We start from the raw sequence: 22,246 nt of genomic DNA, 5'->3' as shown, positions 1-22,246 counted from the left end.
TGCTGACAGTGCGAAGCCTACTTGGGATTCTCTCTCTCTCTCTCTCTCTCTCTCTCTCTTTCTGCCCCTTTCCTACTTGCTCTCTGTCTCTCTCTCTCAAAAATAAATAAATTTAAAAAAATTTTTAAAAATTACAAGCATGCTAAAGTAAATATATTTATTATTTAAAATGTAGAGTGAAATATAGATGACTCTTGAACAATGGCATGGGTCCACTTGTACATGGATTTTGTGCAATACAGTAATGTAAATGTCTTTTCTCTCCCTTGTGATTTCTTTTTTAAACCTAATTAGTAATTTGGCCATTTTTTAAAATGATTTTTTATTTTTAAGTAAACTCTACACCCAATGTGGGACTCAAACTTACAACCCCAAGATGAAGAGTTGCATGCTCTACCGACTGAACCAGCCAGGTTCCCCCTACCTTGTGATTTTCTTAATAATATTTTCTCTCTAGCTTACTTTATTGTAGCAATACAGTATATAATACAGGTAACACACAAAGTATGTGTTAATTGACTATGTTATCAGTAACGTCAACAGTAGACTCTTAGTAAAGTTTTTGGGGAGTCACAAGTTATACAGGGATTTTTGACTATGTCAGGGGGTTGGTACCCTAAACCCCACATTGCTTAAGGGACAACTTATTACTTTCAGCTTATTCTATCCTCAAATACTTGCTTAATGAATGTATTAACTACATTAAAGCAGATGACGTCTGTAGAGTGAAATAAATAGAACTTTCTCAGATCTATTATCTTACTCATAGGTAAAAGGAGTAAAAAAATATGACAACAGAGTCCCTAACACTATCAATTTTTAAATACTTTCATATTACCAAATCTGTCCAACCTGTTCATTTAAGTAAAGCCTTCTAATACCATATACAAAAACAACTCACAGACCTAAATGTTAGAGCTTAAACTATAAAACTCTTAGAAGAAGACAGAAGTGTAAATCTTCAGGACCTTGGGTTAGTCAGATTTCTTAGACACAACAACCAAAAAGCACAAGAAACTAAAAAAAAATTATTTAGTCAAAATGAAAAATTTTTATACTTTTTCGAAAGACAAATCCTAAGAAAATAAAAAGGCAAGTCACAGATGGGGAAAAATACTTGCAAATCATATAGTTAATAAGGGATTGCATGCAAAATATATAAATAATATACAACTCATTAATAAGACAACCCAATTAAAAATTGGACAAAAGATCTGAATATTTACCAAAGACATACAAATGGCTAATAAGCATACAGAAAAAAGGCTCTACATCATTAATCATGAGGAAAATGCAAATTTAAACCATAATAAGATACCACCTTCACACCCACTAGATGGCTATAATGAAAAAGGGAGTCAAAAGGGGCAGGTGCCTGGCTGGCTCTCAGTTGGAAGAGCATGTGACTCTCTTGACCTCAGGGTCATGAGTTTGAGCCCCACATTAAGTGTAGAGATTACTAAAAAAAAGAAAAAAAACTTAAAAAAAAAAAGCGGGGAGCCCAAAACAAGCGTTAGCAAGGATGTGGCATAACTGAAATCCTAATGTGTTGGAGGTAAGAATGTAAAAAGGCACAGCCCCTTTGGAAAACAGTTTGGCAGTTTCTTTAAGAATTGAATATACTTTGGGGCACCTGGGTGGCTCAGTCGGCTAAGCATCCAACTCTTGATTGTGGCTCAGGTCATGATTGCATGGTTTGTGGGTTCAAGCCCCAAGTCAGGCTCTGCAGAGCCTGTTTGGGAGTCTCTCTCTCTCCCTCTCACTCTGCCCCTCCCCCATTCGCACATGTGCATTCTCTCTCAAAATAAATAAACTTAAAAAAATCATTAAAAAAGTTAAATATAATTTTACCTATGACCCAGCAATTCCACCCTCCGGTATATACTCAAAAGAGATGAAAACTTATGTCTACACAAAAGACTGGTACATGAATGTTCTTAGCAGTGCTACTCATAATAGCCAAAAACCCAGAAATGATGCAAATATCCATCAGCTGATACCAGACAAAATGTGGTATTATCTATACAATTTAGCAATACTATACCAATACTAATACTACTTAGCAATTAAATGAAGTACTGATACAATCTAAGGAAAAGGTGAATCTAGAAAACATTATGCTAAGTGAGAAGTCTAATGTAAAAAACCAGAGTGATTCAGTTTCTATGAAATGTCCAAAAAAGAAAAATCTATAGATTAGTAGTTTCCTGAGGCTAGGGGTGGCCATAGAAAGCAGCTGCAAATGGGTACAAAAGATCTTTCTGGGCTGACATAAATGTTCTAAAAGTGGTTTGTGCTAATGCCTGTAAAATTAAAAAAATTTTTTTAACATTTATTCATTTTTTGAGAGAAAGAGAGACAGAGTGTGAGTGGGGGGTTACAGAGAGCGAGGGAGACACAGAATCTGAAACAGGCTCCAGACTCTCAGCTGTCAGCATAGAGCCCAATGTGGGGGGGGGGGGGGGCTAAAACTCACAAACTGAGATCGTAACCTGAGCCAAAGTCAGAGGCTTAACCGACTAAGCCACCCAGGTGCCCCTATGCAATTTTTAAACTTAGTAAAAATCAGTGAATTTTATGGTATGCAAATCATTTGTCAATAAAACTGCTATAAAAAGTAAAGACTTTTAATGCATTCGATTTATAAATGGGACTATTTGATCAATTCAACAAACTCTGTAGAGCTATTCTAGTGTAGATACTATGAAGATTGAAATGATCAAATCAGTAGTAGTCTGTTAGATAGAATGTATCTTATAAAAACAGATGGCTTAAACCCAGAGATTTCCTTTTTAAAAAGTGTCTATAAAATGTGTTTCTAAGTTATATTAATTATAATGAGCATCAGCTCTATAACACAACAATAATGAATACTAATTACACTTTAGTTTGGGGATAACAATCTTTGTAATTCTTCTGGCCATCACAATTTTCTTCACTGACATGGCAAAAAAGAAAACCTCTTGTCTCAAATGACTGAAAGCAGAAAATACCGTGTGATAAATAAGCACTAGCTAACTCTAAATTCCAAAAACCAAAAATAGGAGCAATTCTTTAAATACAACCTAGATGCTGTCAACTCTTAAATTTTTTTCTGCATCCTGGACCTCTCTCCTGAACTCCAGACTCAAACTCCGACTACCTCCTTAAGATCTCCATTTGGCTATCTAATAGATATTTATTTCAAACTATTATAACGACCACGAGTGAGCTCTTGATTCACTTCCTCCCCCAAATCTCTTCCTATCATATCCCTCATTTCAGTAAATTAGAACCTATTTTGATTGACAGGCTCTAAATGTTGGGAGTCCTCCTTGACTCCTCTTTTTCCTCATACCCTATCCACATCCAATCTATCAGTCAGTACTGTTGACATGCATTTGAAATGTTTCCAGAATGCAGCCATTTCACACTTCCTCTACTGCAACCACTTTGGTCCAAGTCACCATTATTTCTTTTCTTTTCTTTCTTTTCTTTTCTTTTCTTTTCTTTCCTTCCTTCCTTCCCTCTCTTTCTCCCTTTTTTCTTTCTTTCCTTTCTTCTTTCTTTTCATTCATTCATTCGTTCATTCATTCATTCAAGCAAGCTCTACACCCAAAGTGGGGCTTGAACTCGCGACCCCAAGATGAAGAGTCGCATGCCCTACTGAGTCAGCTAGGTGCCCCAAGTCACCATTATTTCTTATCTGCATTCCTGTCTCCTAACTAGTCATTCTGCTTCTACCATTGCCCCTTACAGACTGTTCTCAATTCAGTAGCCAGAGGTGCTTTTAAAAGTTAAACTGGCTCTATTACTGTTCTACTCAAGACCCTCCAATGGCTTCCAATTTCATCCAGAGTGAAAGCCAAAGTGCTCACAATGGCCATAGCCCACCAGGTCTGCTCTCCCTGTCCCACCTCAATAACTTCCCCTCCGAGCACTCTTCAGCAGGCCCATTTCACATCAGCTATGTAGCTTTCCTTGCTGTTCCCTGAACACACAGATCACGATGCCATTTCAAGGCTTTTGTAATTGCTATTTCCTTGGTCTTGACTGTTCTTCTTCCCCCATTTACCCACTTGCCTCTCCTTTAATTCTTTCAGGTTTCTGCTCATTTTGTCAGTGAGGCATTCTCCAGCAGACTCTCAATGTCTCTTATCCTGCTTGATTTTTTTCTATTGCATTTATTACCTTCTGACATATTCTGTATTTACTTTTTTCTTTGTATTTACTTATTGTCTCCTTCAACTAGAATGCAAGTTCTATAAAAGCAGGTAGAACAGTATCCAGCACATAGTAGGTACCTAATAAATATTTGCTGAATTAATCAACGAATAAATTCTAGTGAACTAAACAACATATTATGCAAAGTACCTGATTATTTTAAATTGGTGAATATGGATTTTAGATCCCAGGGTTTGGTTCAGTAAGGGGATTAATACATATATTCAGGCAGGCTTTTTATTACTTAAACTAAATAAAAAAGAGATAATCTTATTTTATATATTTATTGTTCAGGAAATTAATATCTGTATGAAAGCTAAGCAAAACTTTCCCATTTAGAGGTGATTCTAGTTAAATAGGATTGTCTGATAATGACAATTGGGTAAAAACATCTTTTTTTTTTTTTTTTTTTTTTGAGAGAGAGAGTGAGAGCGAGAGCAGAGGAAGGGCAGAGGGAGAGGAACAAAAAGAATCTTAAGCAGGCTCCATGCCCAGTGCAGAGGTCAACATGTGGCTCGATCCCACAACCCTGGGATCATGACCTGAGCTGAAACCAAGAGTCGGACACTTAATCGACTGAGCCACCCAGATGCTCCAGGTAAAAACATCTTAGTGCAAATGATTCAGATTTTTAAAAAAGATTCAATTTAGCTATCTAGCTATTATTTCATTTTCTTGTGTGTGTGTGATCTCTATACCTAACAGGGGGTCAAACTCATGACCCCTGAGATAAGAGTCACGTGTTCTACCAACTGAGCCAGCCAGGTGCCCCAAATGATTCAGATTTTTTTAAGCTGGTAAATACTAAGCCAGTTTTTTGTGCTATAAAACATCATTAATATGATACAGAAGAAAAAATATACACCACAGAAATTAAAAATCTGGACAGATCTTAGAGATTATCTAATTACCTTTCATTTTACAAGAGTGGAGGGTAAGAAATAAAATGACTTGCCCACATAACTTGAATGCTGTGGTCAATTTAGTCTGTAAAAACATACTTAATTCTGTACTCTTACCTAAAACGCCTTTACTCCTCTTATAAAATTATTTGAACTCCAAGATTCCTTCAAAGATATGAGAGCCTACAGTAGGGCCTGTTACAAACTTACGTTTGTACATAAGGGAATACACAGAAGGAGGAGAATAAAAAGTGCCAGGTACAGGACCTGCAAAGACACTGTGCTCACTGAATGGCAGCTGGTGGCAATTGGCTCAGCTTAAAGGTCCTCTCGTTCCACTAAGAAGATATCCAAGAAGAGACCGGGTTCAAACGATCCTGCAGTCTTTGATCTTTCCCAGGTTGCACCTAAGGGGCATTTCCCTACCTATGGTCTCATTCGTTCATCACTTAGGATGCACTACCTTGGGCTGATACTTATTTTTTAATATGGAAATCCTCTCTGATTTTGTCTTATTAGTAATACTGAATTACTAGTAATACTAATGATCTACTACTAGACAAGCACAGGCCATGTCCTTTGGCTATTTTTAAGTATATATTTCCTGATTTGAACTCAAAGACTTCAAATGGTATCTTTTAGAACATTTTAAATAGGAATTTCAAATTTTGTGATCTGATTATTTCCTTAGTAAAGATTATTTAGAAATCTTGGGTCACTATAGCTTTTCACATACATAGAACTATCAAGCTTATCAGTTAAGCTATTAGGATACAAATAGTAGACAATATCTATCTGGAGAAAAATGCTGGTTATGGTAGTTTAATGAATCATTCACTAACCTTAAAAAGCCAAGGGAAATGAGAATCCTTGGCAAGCCCTTTAGAACTACTTAATTTTTTTTTTTTTTTAATTTATATCCAAGTTAGTTAGCATACAGAGCAATAATGATTTCAGGAGTAGATTCAGTGATTCATCCCCTACATATAACACCCAGTGCCCATTCCAACAAGTGTCTTCCTCAATGCCCCTTACCCATTTAGCCCACCCCCCACCCAACACCCCTCCAGCAACCCTATTTGTTCTCTATATTTAAGAGTCTCTTACGATTTGCCCCCTCCCTGTTTTTATATTATTTTTGCTTCCCTTCCCCTATTTCATCTGTTTTGTATCTTAAATTCCACATAGGAGTGGAGTCACATGATATATGTGAAATTAGTCAAGACTAATTTTGCTTAGCATAATACCCTCTAGTTCTATCCATGTTGTTGCAAATGTCCAGATTTCATTCTTTTTGATTGTCAAGTAATACTCCATTATATATGTATATATTTATATATTTTATATACATACACACATATATATATTTGTATGTATATAATTTATACACACACACACACACACACACACACATCTTCTTTATCCATTCATCAGTCGATGGACATTTGGGCTCTTTCCATACTTTGGCTATTGTCGATAGTGTTACTATAAACATTGGGGTACATGTGCCCCTATGAATCAGCACTCCTGTATCCTTTGCATAAATACCTAGTAGTGCAATCGCTAGATCATAGGGTAGTTCTATTTTTAAGTTTTTGAGGAACCTCCATACTGTTTTCCAGAGTGGCTGCATGAGTTTGCATTCCCACCAATAGCACAATAGGGTTCCTCTTTTTCCACATCCTCACCAACATCTTTGTTTCCTGAGTTATTAATTTTAGCCATTCTGACAGGTGTGAGGTGGTATCTCATTGTGGTTTTGATTTGTATTTCCCTGTTGATGAGTGATGTTGAGCATTTTTTCGTGTGTCGGTTGGCCATCTGGATGTCTTCCTTGGAAAAGTGTCTATTCATGTCTTTTGCCCATTTCTTCACTGGATTATTTGTTTTTTGGGTGTTGAGTTTGATAAGTTCTTTATAGATATGGGAAGTACTACCTTAATTTTTATACGTAGGAATGAAATCCAGAAAAGTTAAATAATTTATCTAAAGTCACACAGCAATTCAGTGGCAAAGCCTGGGCTGAATTCTAAGTTCCAAACTTTGAAATACAAGCTTCTTTTATTTACAGATAATTTTTAAAAGTTAGAAAATGCTTCCTCAAAAGGCAATATATCAACACCCATTAGGATATCTACTGTCAAAAGAAAATAACAAGTGTTGGGAAGGATGTGGAAAAACTGGAACACTTGTACACTATTGGTGGAAATGTAAAATGATGTAGCTGGTATACAAAAATACCATGGGGGTTTTTTCACAAAATTAAAAATAGAGGGGCGCCTGGGTGGCGCAGTCGGTTACGCGTCCGACTTCAGCCAGGTCACAATCTCGCAGTCCGTGAGTTCGAACCCCACGTCAGGCTCTGGGCTGATGGCTCAGAGGCTGGAGCCTGTTTCCGATTCTGTGTCTCCCCCTCTCTCTGCCCCTCCCCCGTTCATGCTCTGTCTCTCTCTGTCCCAAAAATAAATAAACGTTGAAAAAAAAAATTAAAAATAGAATTACCATATGATCTAGCAAGTTCACCTCTGGGTATATATGCAAAAGAACTGAAAGCAGAGTGTCAAAGAGATATTTGTACATCCACACCCACAGAATTATTCACACTAAGCAAAAGGTGGAAACAACCCAAGTGTTTACCGACTTACGATTGTATCAACAAAAAATCTTTAAAAAGAAAGGAGATTCTAACATATGTTACAACATGGATGAAATTCAAGCACATTATGCTAAGTAAAATAAGCCATCCACAAAAGGAAAACTACTGGATGGTTGCACTTACGTGATGTACCAGAGTAGTCAAATTCAGAGAGACAGAAAATAGAATGGTAGCAAGGGGGGTTTGGAGCAGTTATTCTGCCGGGTACGAAGTTTCAGTTTTGCAAGATAAAAAGGATTTTAGAAATGGACGGTGGACGGTTGTACCGAAATATGAACGCGGCTAATGCCACTGAAATGGTTAAGATGGTTAGACTTAAAAATTGTTATGATGGTAAATTTTATGTTATGTGTAGTTTAGTTCAAAAGTCAACATGTCAGGGGCGCCTGGGTGGCGCAGTCGGTTAAGCGTCCGACTTCAGCCAGGTCACGATCTCGCGGTCCGTGAGTTCGAGCCCCGCGTCGGGCTCTGGGCTGGTGGCTCGGAGCCTGGAGCCTGTTTCCGATTCTGTGTCTCCCTCTCTCTCTGCCCCTCCCCTGTTCATGCTCTGTCTCTCTCTGTCCCAAAAATAAATAAATGTTGAAAAAAAAATTAAAAAAAAAAAAAGTCAACATGTCAAAAATTACTTACACTTGATGCTGGCACTCATGCTTAATGGAACTGAGCAGTCTACGGCAGCTGAAAGAAAAAAATCAGTTGTTCAGTATATTCTTAACATTTATAAATGACAACAAATATCAAATGTGGAAATCACAAAAAGTTCCAGAATTTGCAGTTCCTTGTTTTGATTTTTATGGTACCTCTAGAAGAGAAAAACATAATATCCTTGAGAAAAAAAAAAAAAACAAAAAACACTGGTTGGGATTAACAGCTCATTGGATACTGCAGAAGGAAATATTAGTGAACTTAAAAACATAGCAATATAAACTATTCAAAATGAAACGGAGTAAAGGAAGACTGGAAAATAAATGCACAGAGCGTCCCTGACCTAACCTACCTGAATCATGCACTTAACATACCTGTAATTGGGAGTCCCAAAACAAGTTCCTCCAAAAAAGCAAAATTAGACGCCCTACACCACCTGATTTCAAGATTTACTGTAATGCTATAGTAACTAAGCAATATGCTAATATAATAAAGACACAGAAGATCAATGGAACTGAAGAGTAAGTCCAGAAATATACCCTCAAATATGGTCACCTGTCTTTCAAAAACTGCCAAGGCAATTCAACATAGAAAGGACAATCTTGGGGAGCTTGGGTGGCTTGCTGGTTGAGCCCACCACTCTTGATTTTGGTCATGGAATCGAGCCCTGTATCAGGCTCAATGCTGAGCGTGAAGCCCCCTTAAGACTCTCTGTCTCTCTCATTCTCTCCCTCTACCCCTCTCCCCTGCCTGTACTCTCTCTCTCTCTTTGTCTAAAATTAAAGAATAACAAAAAACAAATGAAAAAAAAGGACAATCTTTTCAACAAATGATACTGGAAGTATTTGGATATTCATAGGCAAAAAAAAAAAATTACTCCTTATATCATATATACAAAGTCACTCAAAACGGATCACAAACTTAAAAAAAAAATGTAGGAACTAAAACTTACACTTCTAAAAGACAAAGAAAATCCTAGTGACCTAAAATTAATGAAAGATTAAAAAAAATTTTTTTTGTTTTATTTTTGAGAGAGAGAGAGAGAGAGCGCGCAAGCAGGGGAGGGACAGAAAGAGAGAGGGACAAAGGATCCAAAGTGGGATCCACACTAGCACACTCTGAGCCCAATGTGGGGCTTGAACTCATATGCTGCAAGATCAGGACATGAGCCAAAGCTGGCTGGTCAACCAACTGAGCCACCCAAGCACCCCAGGAAAAGATCTTTTTTTTTTTTTCAATGTTTATTTATTTTTGGGACAGACAGAGACAGAGCATGAACGGGGGAGGGGCAGAGAGAGAGGGAGACACAGAATCGGAAACAGGCTCCAGGCTCTGAGCCATCAGCCCAGAGCCTGACGCGGGGCTCGAACTCACGGACCGCGAGATCGTGACCTGGCTGAAGTCAGACGCTTAACCGACTGCGCCACCCAGGCACCCCGGAAAAGATTTCTTAAACAGGATATGAAAAGTATAAACTACTATTTTTTAATTTTTTTTAAGTTTATTTACTTATTTTGGAGAGACAGAAGAAGGTGAGCAGGGAAGGGGCAGAAAGAAAGGGAGAATCCCAAGCAGGCTCTATGTGCTGTCAGCGCAGAGCCTGATGAGGAGCTCAAACTCATGAAACTGAGATAACGATCTGATCCAAAATCAAGAGTTGGATGTTTGACTGACTGAATTACCCAGGCACCCCTGAAAAGTTAAACTATTAAAACAATCGAAAAACTGAACTTGATTTCACATGTCACAAAATATAATTTTTCTCTAGATTTCTCAATCATTTAAAATATAAACTTCAGGGGCACCTCGGTGGCTCAGTTGGTTAAGCAACCAATTTTGGCTCAGGTCATGATCTCACAGTTTGTGGGTTCGAGCCCCACATCGGGCTCCGTGCTGACAGCTCAGAGCCTGCTTCCGATTCTGTGTCTCCCTCTCTCTGCCCCTCCTCTGCTCATGCTCTCTCAAAAATGAATAAATGTTAAAAAAAATAAAACAAAACAAAATAAAATAAATAAATAAAACATAAACTTCATAAAACATTAACTAAAATTTAAAACTTTAGCTCTTCCAGGCACCTGGATGGCTCAGTTGGTTAAGCGTCCAACTCTTGATTTCAGCTCAGGTCATGATCTCAGCATTTGTGAGATTAAGCCCTGCATCAGGCTCTGCGCAATCAGCTTGGATTTTTTCCCCCCCCCCCCCCCGGCCCCCTGCCCCGCAACTCACGTGTGCTCTTTCTCTCTCTCTCAAAATAAATATTAAAAAAAATAAAAAACACAAACTTTAGCTCTTCAAATGAGAAGATAAAAACTTTTTTAGAAGACATTAATGAAAAATTGGTGAAATTCAAAAAAGTCAGTAGTTACTAGTATTCTATCAATAGTCACTTGTTAGTTTTAATAACTACTATGGTTATATAAGATTTTAACATTAGGGAGAGCTGGGTGAAGAGTTTCTGTGACACCGTACTGTTTTTGCAATTTTTCTATAAGTCTAAAACAATTTCACAATAAATATTTTTTAAAGAATATGAAAAGGTAAGTCTCAGGAAGAAAATATATCTGATATACGACCTGTTTTTAATACATAAAGAACTCTCACAACTTAGTATTAAGAAGACAAATAACTTATCTTTAAAAATGGGCCAAAAATTTGAACAGATATTTCACCGAAGAAGATTTACAAATAGAAAATAAGCACAAGAGGGGCGCCTGGGTAGCTTAGTTGGTTGGGCATTTTACTTCGGCTCAGGTCATGATTTCACTGCTCGTGAGTTCGAGACCTACATCGGGTTCTGTGCTGACAGCTAGGAGCCTCTCTGCCCCTCCCCTGCTCATGCTCTGTCTCTCTCTCTCTCTCAAATATAAAATAAAATATGTTGGGGCGCCTGGGTGGCGCAGTCGGTTAAGCGTCCGACTTCAGCCAGGTCACGATCTTGTGGTCCGTGAGTTCGAGCCCCGCGTCAGGCTCTGGGCTGATGGCTCGGAGCCTGGAGCCTGTTTCCGATTCTGTGTCTCCCTCTCTCTCTGCCCCTCCCCCGTTCATGCTCTGTCTCTCTCTGTCCCAAAAATAAATAAAAAACGTTGAAAAAAAAAATAAAAAAAAAATAAAATAAAATATGTTAAAAAAAAAAAAAGGAAAATAAGCACAAGAAAAGTTGTTCAACATCATAGGCATTAGAGAAATACAAGCTAAAACCTGATGAGCCACCACTATGTCTCCACTAGAATGGCTACGAAAGGAAGTACTGTTCTGGTGAGGATGTACAAGTGACAGAAATACACAATGGCAGTCACTCTGGAAAACAGTTTGGCAGTTTCTTACAAAGTTAAACATGTACTTACCATTTTACCCCACAATTCCACTCCTAGTGAATAAATTTAATCAAGTAAAATGGAAGCATGTGTTCAAAGACTGTATGTGAAGATTGTATGCTTTATTCCTAATGGCCAAAAGTGAGTCAAAACAATCCAAATATCCACCAACTGATGAATACATAAACAAATTACGGTATAGTCACTGACTGGAAAACTACTTAGCAATAAAAAGAACTACCGATGCACACACCAACATGGATTAGTCTCCAAAGCGTTAGCTAATTCAAAGAAGCTAGACACAAAATGATTCATACTGTATGATTCCACTTATATGAAATTCTAGGAAAGGAAAACTATAGTCATAGAAAGCAGATCAGTGGTTGCCAGGGATTGAAGGAGGAGACTGATTGCAAAGGACTAGGGAGAACTTTTTAGGATGATGGAAATATTCTACATCAGGGGTCAGTGAACGTTTTCTGTAAAGGGACAGATGGTAAACTTTTCAGGCTTCGCAGAGTGATATGGTCTCTGTCACAGCTAGTCGACTCTGCCTTTTAGTGCAAAAACCACCATAGACGATATGTCCAAGAATGAACACGATTGCCTTTATATCTGGACAATGAAAGTTGAATTTTATGTGACTTTCACATGTTACAAAATATTGCTCTTTTGATTTTTTTCTGACCACTTAAAAATATAAATATAAATATTATTTCTAGTTCAAGACCTGTACAAAAATAGGTGGTGGGAGGGTCTGACCAACAAGCTGTAGTTGGCTAGTCCCTGTTAAAGAATGATTGTTGTGGTGATCATACAAATGGATATATGTTCCAAAACACAGATACTTAACTGTACACTTAAAATTAGTCATTTTATTATATATAAGTTATTATCTCAACAAAGCAACCAAAAAGAAAAAAAAGAGCAGCTGGTATCTTCTTTGTACAATTTCTTTAGATGTGAAAACAAAAGCAGATTATAAACTTTCATTATATTAACATCAGTATCTAACCACAAAAATGTATTAGGGATAACACAGGTAAAATGAAATAAGTAGTTATTATATAGATATCACATAGAGTTAACAAAAATGGCATTCTGAATTTTCTATGTATAGAAGTTATAGTTAACAGGTGATATCTTGCTACATGAAACATAAATACATTTATATATAATATATTCATTTCTGCCACAGATTTACCCTAACTAGAAGTGAAGCTGAGGATTTAAATTGGATATAGAAGGTTCACATTTGCACATTTTTACCTTTGGCTGAAAGGATTTTATTATAGTGAGCAGCCATGTGATTCTTGACCAGGTGGAGAGTACTTAGTCTGAGAGAGGAGGAGTCAGTGCAAAAAGCTAAAAATTAAAACATATTTAATCATTATATATTTAGAATTAATATCAAGTTATGAGAAAAACAAGATATTGATTATTAAGCTCATTTTTATAAAATGTCCTGAAAATTAACATAATGACATATCTGTGATGCTGGGTATGTCCTAGCCTTCACCTTGCACTGGTAACTGACAAGCTCTTGACTACTTGGGTTCAAGCCTTTCTAAGACTGAGAGTTTGGGAAGAGATTCTGGAATATAATCTATTATCATTACATTTACAAAACTATTTCTTATTGACAGACATTAATCTCATAACTAACAGCGTTTAGCTTGCTTGCCTGATTATAAAATAATGTTAGCATTGTTAATAGTTGAGTAAGTCAAACAAATCCAAAACTCTAAAATTCTCTGCAAAGATTCTTTTCTGAGGGGCGACTTCTAATTTTACACCTGAAAACACGATCAGTTTACTGCACTCTTTTTGAAGTATTAGGAATATATTAAGACAAATACGATCATATAGAAATTCCATAAGCTTCTCAATCTCATCTAAACTGTTTAAAAGATACCTTAGAAATAATTAAGCACTTATATATGAGTGTATAAAATGTAAATAAATCTAGGCATAACTTTTTAAACATTAAAAACCATTTTTGAGAATACATACATATAGTTAAACAAAACCAACAGCTAAAATGGCATATAAAGATTGAAAAGTAAGTGAATATCCTGTCATGACCCCTAGCCTCCCCTCCCAGAAGTATACTCTACTACCATTTTTATGCATCCTTCTAGGGAAATTCTATGCATAATACAAACATATACAGTAACGATAAGCTTGATACTTGTACTACAATTAAAATTTATTGAATAGGTACCGTGCATGCACTGTTCTAGACTCTTCACATGTAAAAGCCATTTAGTCATTATTACCATTTAAAAGAAGTGGAGACCAAGAGAGATGTGAATAAGGTCTTCAAGGTCGCACAGCTGATAAAGGACGCAGTTTAGATGTGAACCAAATCAGCTTCATACCTAGAACCACTATACCTACAGCAGCTCCACACATATATTCTTAAAAAAAAATTTTAGCAAACTACATATTGTTGTTCTTCATCCTGTTTTTCTAATGTATGTATACTTTACATCTAGTTTAAAATTTTTAGTTAAAAATAATTTTTCAACGTTTATGACTCTGCTTTATGTGTATATATACTTTATTACCAGAAATAAGTAAGTTAATTGAAAATGCGATCCGTCTTTCACTTTAGAGGAACCAGAATCAAAGACTTTTCATGTAAGTAAGGAAAAAAAGGTTTTCAATTATTTTGCCTAAAAATGCAGTTTAAAATTTGAAGCTATAATTATAAAAATATATTTTAAGTTCATGTTAAAAATTTAAAGCCTTTAAAGTGTGAAAACACAGAAAATTCAGATTTCCTTTTCATAGGATCGAGAACTCCAGTTGGAAAAGAGGCCCATCGGTGTTTACTCCGGATACAAATTGCATTTTTCAAGTGCTCTTCCCTTTCAGTACCAGTGTCTTTAATAACCTCCTGACCTCCATTTTAACAAGAAAGGTAAGCTGTATGCCAGGGTGGTCTGCCAGCAAAGAGTAGAGCTGGGCCGGAGATACAGCAGGGAGTGGGAGGCGACCAGGTCCACGTCCTGGGCACAATAGTAGTGTGAAATGATGGCCTCCTAAATTTTCTCAAGAATTTCTATACTATTTAATTATAATTAACAATACGAGGTTCAATATTGGTTACATGAAGTAATTTTTCATCATGTCATACAATTTACAAATAAAGGAAACAAACAGTCAACGTTTTAACAAATAATCTTTTACCATTTAAACACCTCACTTACCATTACTTTTGGTGCTCAAGTGTCCTTTAAATAGGCATGGTGAACCATATCTGGGAAGGACAGAGGTTGCTCTGACTTTTAACAAAAAAATATAAATTAGGATAAGTAAAACACATCTTTCACGAAAACAAAAATACTGAGCATTTAAAAATAATAAATCTACCTTTGATTTTAAATATCAGAATTGTTTTATTTTGTTTATTTATTTTTAAGTAGGCTTCACGCCCAGCACGAAACCCAACGTGGGGGTTGAACTCACAACCGAGATCAACAGCTGAGCTGAGATCAAGAGTCGGACCCTTACCTGACTGAGCCACCCAGGCGCCCCTCAGAATTGTTAAAATTTTATTCAATCATATTACTAACCAGCAATGATACATCAGACAGACAAAAATTCTTCTGCCATAGATAAAAGGCCTTCTCTTTTAACAAAGTAAGTTGTTTCCAGAACAGGTGTACCTTGAGACTTCAGTTTCACTGGATAAAATGATAACTATATCAATTATGTTATCTGATACATATTAATTTTATTCTGTATACCACTGACCTACCAGATTTTTTAATGATTTTCAGATACAGTTGAAATGAGATTTTGAGTTAATACATATGTATTAATTATTTAGTTAATCATAGGTCAGTCTGTCCTTAACAATAATTTTAAGAAAGTAATCCCCGGGGCACCTGGGTGGTTCAGTCAGTTGAGCGTCCAACTTCAGCTCAGGTCATGATCTCACGGTTCGTGAGTTTGAGCCCTGCGTCGGGCTCTGTGCTGACAGCTGGGAGCCTGGAGCCTGCTTTGGATTCTGTGTCTCCCTCCCTCTCTGCCCCTCTCCCACTCACATTCTATCTCTCAAAAATAAATAAATGTGAAAAAAATTAAAATAAAAAGTAATCCCCTTACAAAGCAGTTTAATAAATTAGAAATTATATAATATAATGTCACTATGTAGAAGATATATAAAAATGTCAGAATCAGAACTTAATTATATTTTTTCTTTTTTTCTTTTTTTTTTTTCAACGTTTATTTATTTTTGGGACAGAGAGAGACAGAGCATGAACGGGGGAGGGGCAGAGAGAGAGGGAGACACAGAATCGGAAACAGGCTCCAGGCTCTGAGCCATCAGCCCAGAGCCTGACGCGGGGCTCGAACTCACGGACCGCGAGACCGTGACCTGGCTGAAGCCGGACGCTTAACCGACTGCGCCACCCGGGCGCCCCAGAACTTAATTATTAAAAGATGTCTTAAAGTTCATCTAGTCCAACTTACTTACACTCTTGTCTGGATCCTATCTCCCCTAAAGTCAGTGTCTCATCTTTCAGACCAGATGGATGGAAAATTAGACATCAACCTCCTCACAAAATTAATTTATTTCCTCTAAAAGTAGATTGTGTATTGAGGGGTAACCTTCAAGATAAGAAGGCTGAGTTACAGAGTTTAATGGGATTTAACATGCAAAATATGAATACTGTATCACTAAGACATGTTTTAAGTGTATAAAATGGTCAGTCTGCCATCAGGTGGGCTGCTATAAGCTATAAAGGCGTGGAGGGGGCACAAAGTCTGGAAGAAATATAGATGACTGAAAATAGAAAAAGAGGTGTCTAGATAGAACTAAAATCCAGGACCAGAGAACAAAGTCTGCTAAAAGAGACTAAAATACAAAAACAAGTTGACATCAGAATGTCTGAGAAGATCCTTCTGTATCACAGGCCAGAGAGCAGGAAGGAAAAAAATTAACTTGTTATTTAGGACAAGAGAGATCAAGATTACACCATTTGAATTGGTAATGACAGTCATGAAATTAGCATAGTTTGTTTCTACCAGGAAAGAAGGGGGTCTGAAACCTAAACACACAAAAAAGCAAATTAACCAACAAAAACTCTCAAGCAGACCTTGTGTCTATGGAGGAAAAATAAGTGTTTCACTTTTTGCCTGCCCAGAACCCAATGCCCCTGTATGTGGAGACAGGACCTCAACTTGCCCTTGGGGAACCACTAGCCCTTCACTTTTAGTCCAAGTGGTTCAAGTACAGCTTATTCTACTGCTCAGAGGTGGGCATATAATCCAAATCTGACCAGCTATGCTGAGTGAATCAGGAATGACTATGTGACCCAGGTCCAGCCAATGACACACAATCCTGGGACTTTTACTGGAACCATTAGGAAAGAGACATTCTTTCCACTGGGCTAGAGCCCAGAGCAAGACAGAAATCAGCCTGGAACTTCTGGTGGCCATCTTGCACCATACAAGGGAGACCTATCTGAGAATGAAACCTACCTGGAGAAAAGTGGAAGACAGAGAGATTCCTGGTGATATTGCTTGAGTCTCTGGATCTAACTGAAGCTCTACCCTTACCAGACTTTTCTTTATAGGAGCTAAAAATTCTCTAAGCCAGTTTGAATTGGGTTTCTTCACTTGTAGTCAAAAGTTAATTTATTGAATACTAACCGTGCCAGATACTGTTCTAAACACTTGGTAGCTACAAATGTACTTGATCCTTACAACAATCCAATGAGACAGGTATTATCATTGTCCCACTTTATAGATGAAGCACAATGAAGTAAAGCATGTAATTTGCCCACGATTACACAGCAACTATGTGTAACAGATTCAGAGTTTGTGGATCTCAATCCAGGGGAACCTGATAAATGTTATGTGTTCTGACTGTTCCACTGACCAGCCATTCCTCCATCTCTCTCTCTCTCTCTCTCTCTCTCTCTCTCTCTCTCGGGCCTCTCTGTTCCCTGAGAAACAATGATATTGAAATTAGGCCAATTAATAACCCTACAATATCCTCTAAGTGCTCAAGTGAAAGGACAGTTACGTATCTCTCACTTTAAATCAAGTTAGAAATGACAAAGCTCAGTGAGGAAGGCATGTTGAAAACCTCGACAGGCCAAATCTAGGCCCCTTGTATCAAACACTTAGCTAAGTTATAAAAATGCAAAGGAAACGTTCTTGAAAGAAATTAAAAGTGCTGCTCCAAGAAACACATAAATGATAAGAAAGTGAAACAGCCTTATTGCTGACACATAGAAAGTATTAGTGGTCTTGAGAGAAGATCAAACCAGCTACAACAGTCCCTTAAGCCAAAGCCTAATCCAGAGCAAGGCCCCAACCCTCTTCATTTCTATGGACTAAGAGGGGTAAAGGAGCTGCAGAAAAGAAGCTTGAGGCTAGCATAGGTTGGTTCAGGAGGTTTAAGGAAAAGAAGCCATCTCCATAGCATAAAAGTATAAAGTGAAGCAGCAAGTTACCCAGAAGATCTAGCTAAGATAATTAATAAGGATGGCTACATTAAACAGATTTTCAACGTAGATGAAACAGCTTTACATTAGAAGAAGATGACATCAAGGACTTTCATAGCTAGAGAGAAGTTCCTGGCTTCAATGCTTCAAAGGACAGGATGACTCTTGTTAGAGGCTAAAGCAGCTGGTGACTTTAAATTGGAGCCAATGCTCATTTACCATTTCAAAAATCCTAGGGCCCTTAAGAGTTATGCTAAATCTACTGTGCTCTATAAATGGAACAGCAAAGCCTAGGTGACAGCACTCCTGTTTACAACATGGTTTGCTGAATATCTATCTATCTATCTATCTACCTACCTACCTACCTACCTTGGTGTTCCTGGGTGGGCTCGATGGATATTTTAAGCCCACTGTTTTGAGGTCTACTGCTCAGAAAAAGATTCCTTTCAAAATATTACTGCTAACTGACAATGCACCTGTTCATCCAAGAGCTCTAATGGAGATGTACAATTAGATTAATGTTGCTTTCATGCCTGCTAACACATTATCCATTCTGCAGCCCAGGGATCAAGGAGTAATTTCAACCTTCGAGTCTTATTATCTAAGAAATACATTTCGTAAAGCTTTAGCTGTCATTCCTCTGATGGTTCTGGGCAACAGAAATTGAAAATCTTCTGGAAAGTATTCACCATTCTAGATACCATTGAGAAAGTTTGTGATTCATAGGAAGAAGTCAAAATATCAACATTAGTAAGTTTGGAAGAAGCTGATTCCAACCCTCACGGATGACTTTGAGGGGTTTAGGACTTCGGTGGAGGAAGTACCTGCAGATGTGATAGAAATAAGAAACCTAGAATTAGAAGTGGAGCCTGAAGACGAGACTGAATGCAATCTTACAATAAAACTTGAACGGATGAGGAGTTGCTTTTTTTTTTAAATTTTTTAATGTTTGTTTATTTTTGAGAGAGAGAGAGAGAGAGAGAGAGAGAGAGGCAAGTGGGGGAGAGGCACAGAGACAGAGAGAACGAGAGAGAGACAGAGAGAGAGAGAATCCAAAGCAGGCTCCAGGCTCTGAGCTGTCAGCACAGAGCCCGACATAGGGCTTGAACCCACAGACTGTGAGATCATAATCTGAACTAAAGTCAACCGCTTAAACGACTAAGTCACCCAGGTGCCCAGAGGAGTTGCTTCTTAAAGATGAGCAAAGTGGTTTCTTGAGATGGAATCTATTCCTGGCAAAGATGCTGTGAAGATTGTTGAAATGACAACCCAGGATTTAGACTATTACATAAACTTGGCTGATAACCAGAGGCAAGGTTTGGGAGGATTGACTCCAGTTTTGAAAGAAGTTCTACTGTGGGTAAAATGCTATCAAAAGGCATCGTTCGTGAACAGAGAAATCGTTCGTGAAAGGAAGAGTCAGCTGATAGGGCAACGTTCAATGTTTAATGTTGTCTTATTTTAAGGAATACCACAGTCACCCCAACTATCAGCAACTACCACCCTGATTGGCCAGCAGCCATCAACATCAACGCAAGATCATCCACCAGCAAAAAGAACACCACTTGCTGAACGCTCAGATGATGGTTAGCATTGGTTAGCAATAAAGTATATATATTTTTTAATTTATTTTTGAGACAGAGAGAGACAGAGAGCAAGTGGGGGAGGGGCAGAGAGAGAGGGAGACACAGAATCCGAAGCAGGCTTCAGGCTCTGAGCTGTCAGCACAGAGCCTGACGCAGGGCTGGAACTCACGGACCGTGAGATCATGACCTGAGCCGAAGTCGGACGCCCAACCGACTGAGCCACCCAGGCGCCCCAAAGTATTTTTAAATGAGGGTATGTACATTATTTTTTAGACATAATGTTACTGCATACTTAATAGACTACAGTGTAGGGTAAACACAACTTTTTTTTTTTTTTCAACGTTTATTTATTTTTGGGACAGAGAGAGACAGAGCATGAACAGGGGAGGGGCAGAGGGAGAGAGGGAGACACAGAATCGGAAACAGGCTCCAGGCTCTGAGCCATCAGCCCAGAGCCCGATGCGGGGCTCGAACCCACGGACCGCGAGATCGTGACCTGGCTGAAGTCGGACGCTCAACCGACTGCGCCACCCAGGCGCCCCAACACAACTTTTATATACACTGGGAAACCAAAAATTTTATTTGACTCAGTTTACTGAGATATTTGCTTTATTGTGGTGGAACGGACCCTGCAGTATGTCCGAGGTATGCCTCTGGACTTTAAATTTTACATATATCCTTTCCCATGCTCCCACCTCTGCCATGGGATAGTATGTAAAAATAATGGCTCTAAGGTTTCACATTCCTCACCTGGATTCAAAGCCTGTTCTGCCACTTACTATGACCTTGGCAAGTTATATATGACCCTCTTATTTACTGTGAAATGAGGATAATACCTATCAAGATGTTTTTGTGGATTACAAAATGAGATAACTTGGGAGTTGTTTCTGTTACACAGCAAGGATAGCTTATGTTGTAAAATTTCTAAAAAACATAAAAGCATGTTGGTTTGCTTTTTCTGGAACTTACGTTGACAGTGTCAGAATATACAGTTTGCTATCGATGGATAGTAATCTCGTATGTTCACAACAGCACTTATTTTGACCAATGATTATGTAATAAAAGCACACTCATATTCAAAAGCGAGACACTGCAAGGAACCATCTAGCAGCTTGGTTTAAAGATACTTTTAGGGGGTGCTTGGCTGGCTCAGTGGGTAGAGCATGTGATTCTTGATCTTGGGGTGGTAAGTTTGAGCTCCACATTGGGTGGAGAGAGGACTTAAAAATATATACAAATAAATAAAGATACTGGGTCCACTTGACCCAGACAGTATTCAATAAAGGGTAGGTGAATATAGTGATTATGGATTAGTCCTTTGCCGATAACACTGAAGCCAACAACACTGCATCATTTGGAAACATACAAGAAATGCAAAATCTCAGCCCCCAGCAGACCTACTGAATCATAATCTGTTTTTTTAAGTTTATTTATTGTGTGTGTGTGTGTGTGTGTGTGTGTGAGAGAGAGAGAGAGAGAGAGAGAGAGAGAGAGAGAGAGAGCGGTGGAGGGAGAGAGAGAGGGAGAGAGAATCGCAAGCAAGCAGGCTTCGCACTGACAGTGCACCGCCCAACGCGGGGCTCCATCCCACAAACCATGAGATCACGACCTGAGCCGAGATCAAGAGACCAACTTAACCAACTAAGCCACCCAGGCGCCCCCATAATCTGCATTTTAACACGATTCCCAGGGGATTCCTATTCACATTAAAGTTAAAGAATCCCTGGGTTATTTGTTTTGTGGGGAGGACGGTGGTTACAGAAGGGAAGATTTCGTATTTAACCGATTACTTAAAATGTGCCAGGAGTTATATATTATCCGCATTGAAACTTCAAGAACTCTATGACATGGACATTTTACTGTCACATTCGAGAGATGAGGAAATTGAGGGTCGTCCTTGCGGAGAGCAAGGGAGCTTGATCTGGGGGACCTAAATTTAGTTCCTCTGTCTCGGAGCCACCGAGGTAAGAAAGGCTGCATCCGCCGAGTTCAAGAGACCGGGCCTCGAGCAGTCAGGGCCACAAATTCTGAGCAGGCAGGACCTCGTCCTCCTGTGCGCGGGTTAACACTGGGGCCAAAAGTGGCGAGTCAACAGGGGACCTGGAGCCCCCAGGGCGCAGCCCCGACCCGCGCCCACGCTCCACGGATCCCGGACCCCAGGCCCGGTTACGCGGCGGCGCGAGGCGGCGATCGCCCTTGAGAGTTCCCTTTACCTCTCCGGCTGCCATTCATGCTTAGATCCTCTTGCAGCCGCCGTGAGGACACGCCGGACCCCCTTAGGTCCTTCCCCGGGCAGGGTCAGCCCCCGCAGCAGGGGACTGGCGCGCAGGAGCCGGCGCGGGGCGGCAGCCGCTGGAGACCGTCGCTAGGCCCGTTGCTAAGGGCCGGGGCCGCGGCGCCGGGATTGTGACGTCACCGCGCAGGGACGTGCTCTCCCGCAGCCGAGCTCCCGGGGGTACGCGGAGGGAGGGGGAGA

The 22,246-nt window shown here is 38.9% G+C and overlaps 1 protein-coding gene across 3 annotated transcripts in view; it reads right to left on the bottom strand.

Moving 5' to 3' along the window:
- SPATA7 (spermatogenesis associated 7) overlaps positions 1-22,127 on the bottom strand; it is a 41,637-nt gene extending 19,510 nt beyond the window's left edge. Inside the window, exons 1-4 of one of the 3 annotated variants that reach the window (XM_040477942.1) lie at positions 21,984-22,127; positions 14,936-15,010; positions 12,990-13,085; positions 8,392-8,439 (exon numbers count right to left, since the gene is read on the bottom strand). In XM_040477942.1, coding sequence (XP_040333876.1) covers positions 8,392-8,439; positions 12,990-13,085; positions 14,936-15,010; positions 21,984-22,002 — 238 coding nt within the window. In that variant the 5' untranslated portion in view covers positions 22,003-22,127. The remainder of the gene's footprint in view (positions 1-8,391; positions 8,440-12,989; positions 13,086-14,935; positions 15,011-21,983) is intronic. The other 2 variants (XM_040477943.1, XM_040477944.1) reach the window with 2 other exon arrangements.
- Positions 22,128-22,246: the final 119 nt, after the last annotated feature.

The sequence above is a fragment of the Herpailurus yagouaroundi genome, unplaced genomic scaffold (genome assembly GCF_014898765.1).
Source record: "Herpailurus yagouaroundi ecotype Mexico unplaced genomic scaffold, PumYag 141, whole genome shotgun sequence".
Classification (NCBI taxonomy): domain Eukaryota; kingdom Metazoa; phylum Chordata; class Mammalia; order Carnivora; family Felidae; genus Herpailurus; species Herpailurus yagouaroundi.
The sequence above is the reverse complement of the archived record's forward strand: the minus strand, read 5'-3'. Positions and strand labels throughout refer to the sequence as shown.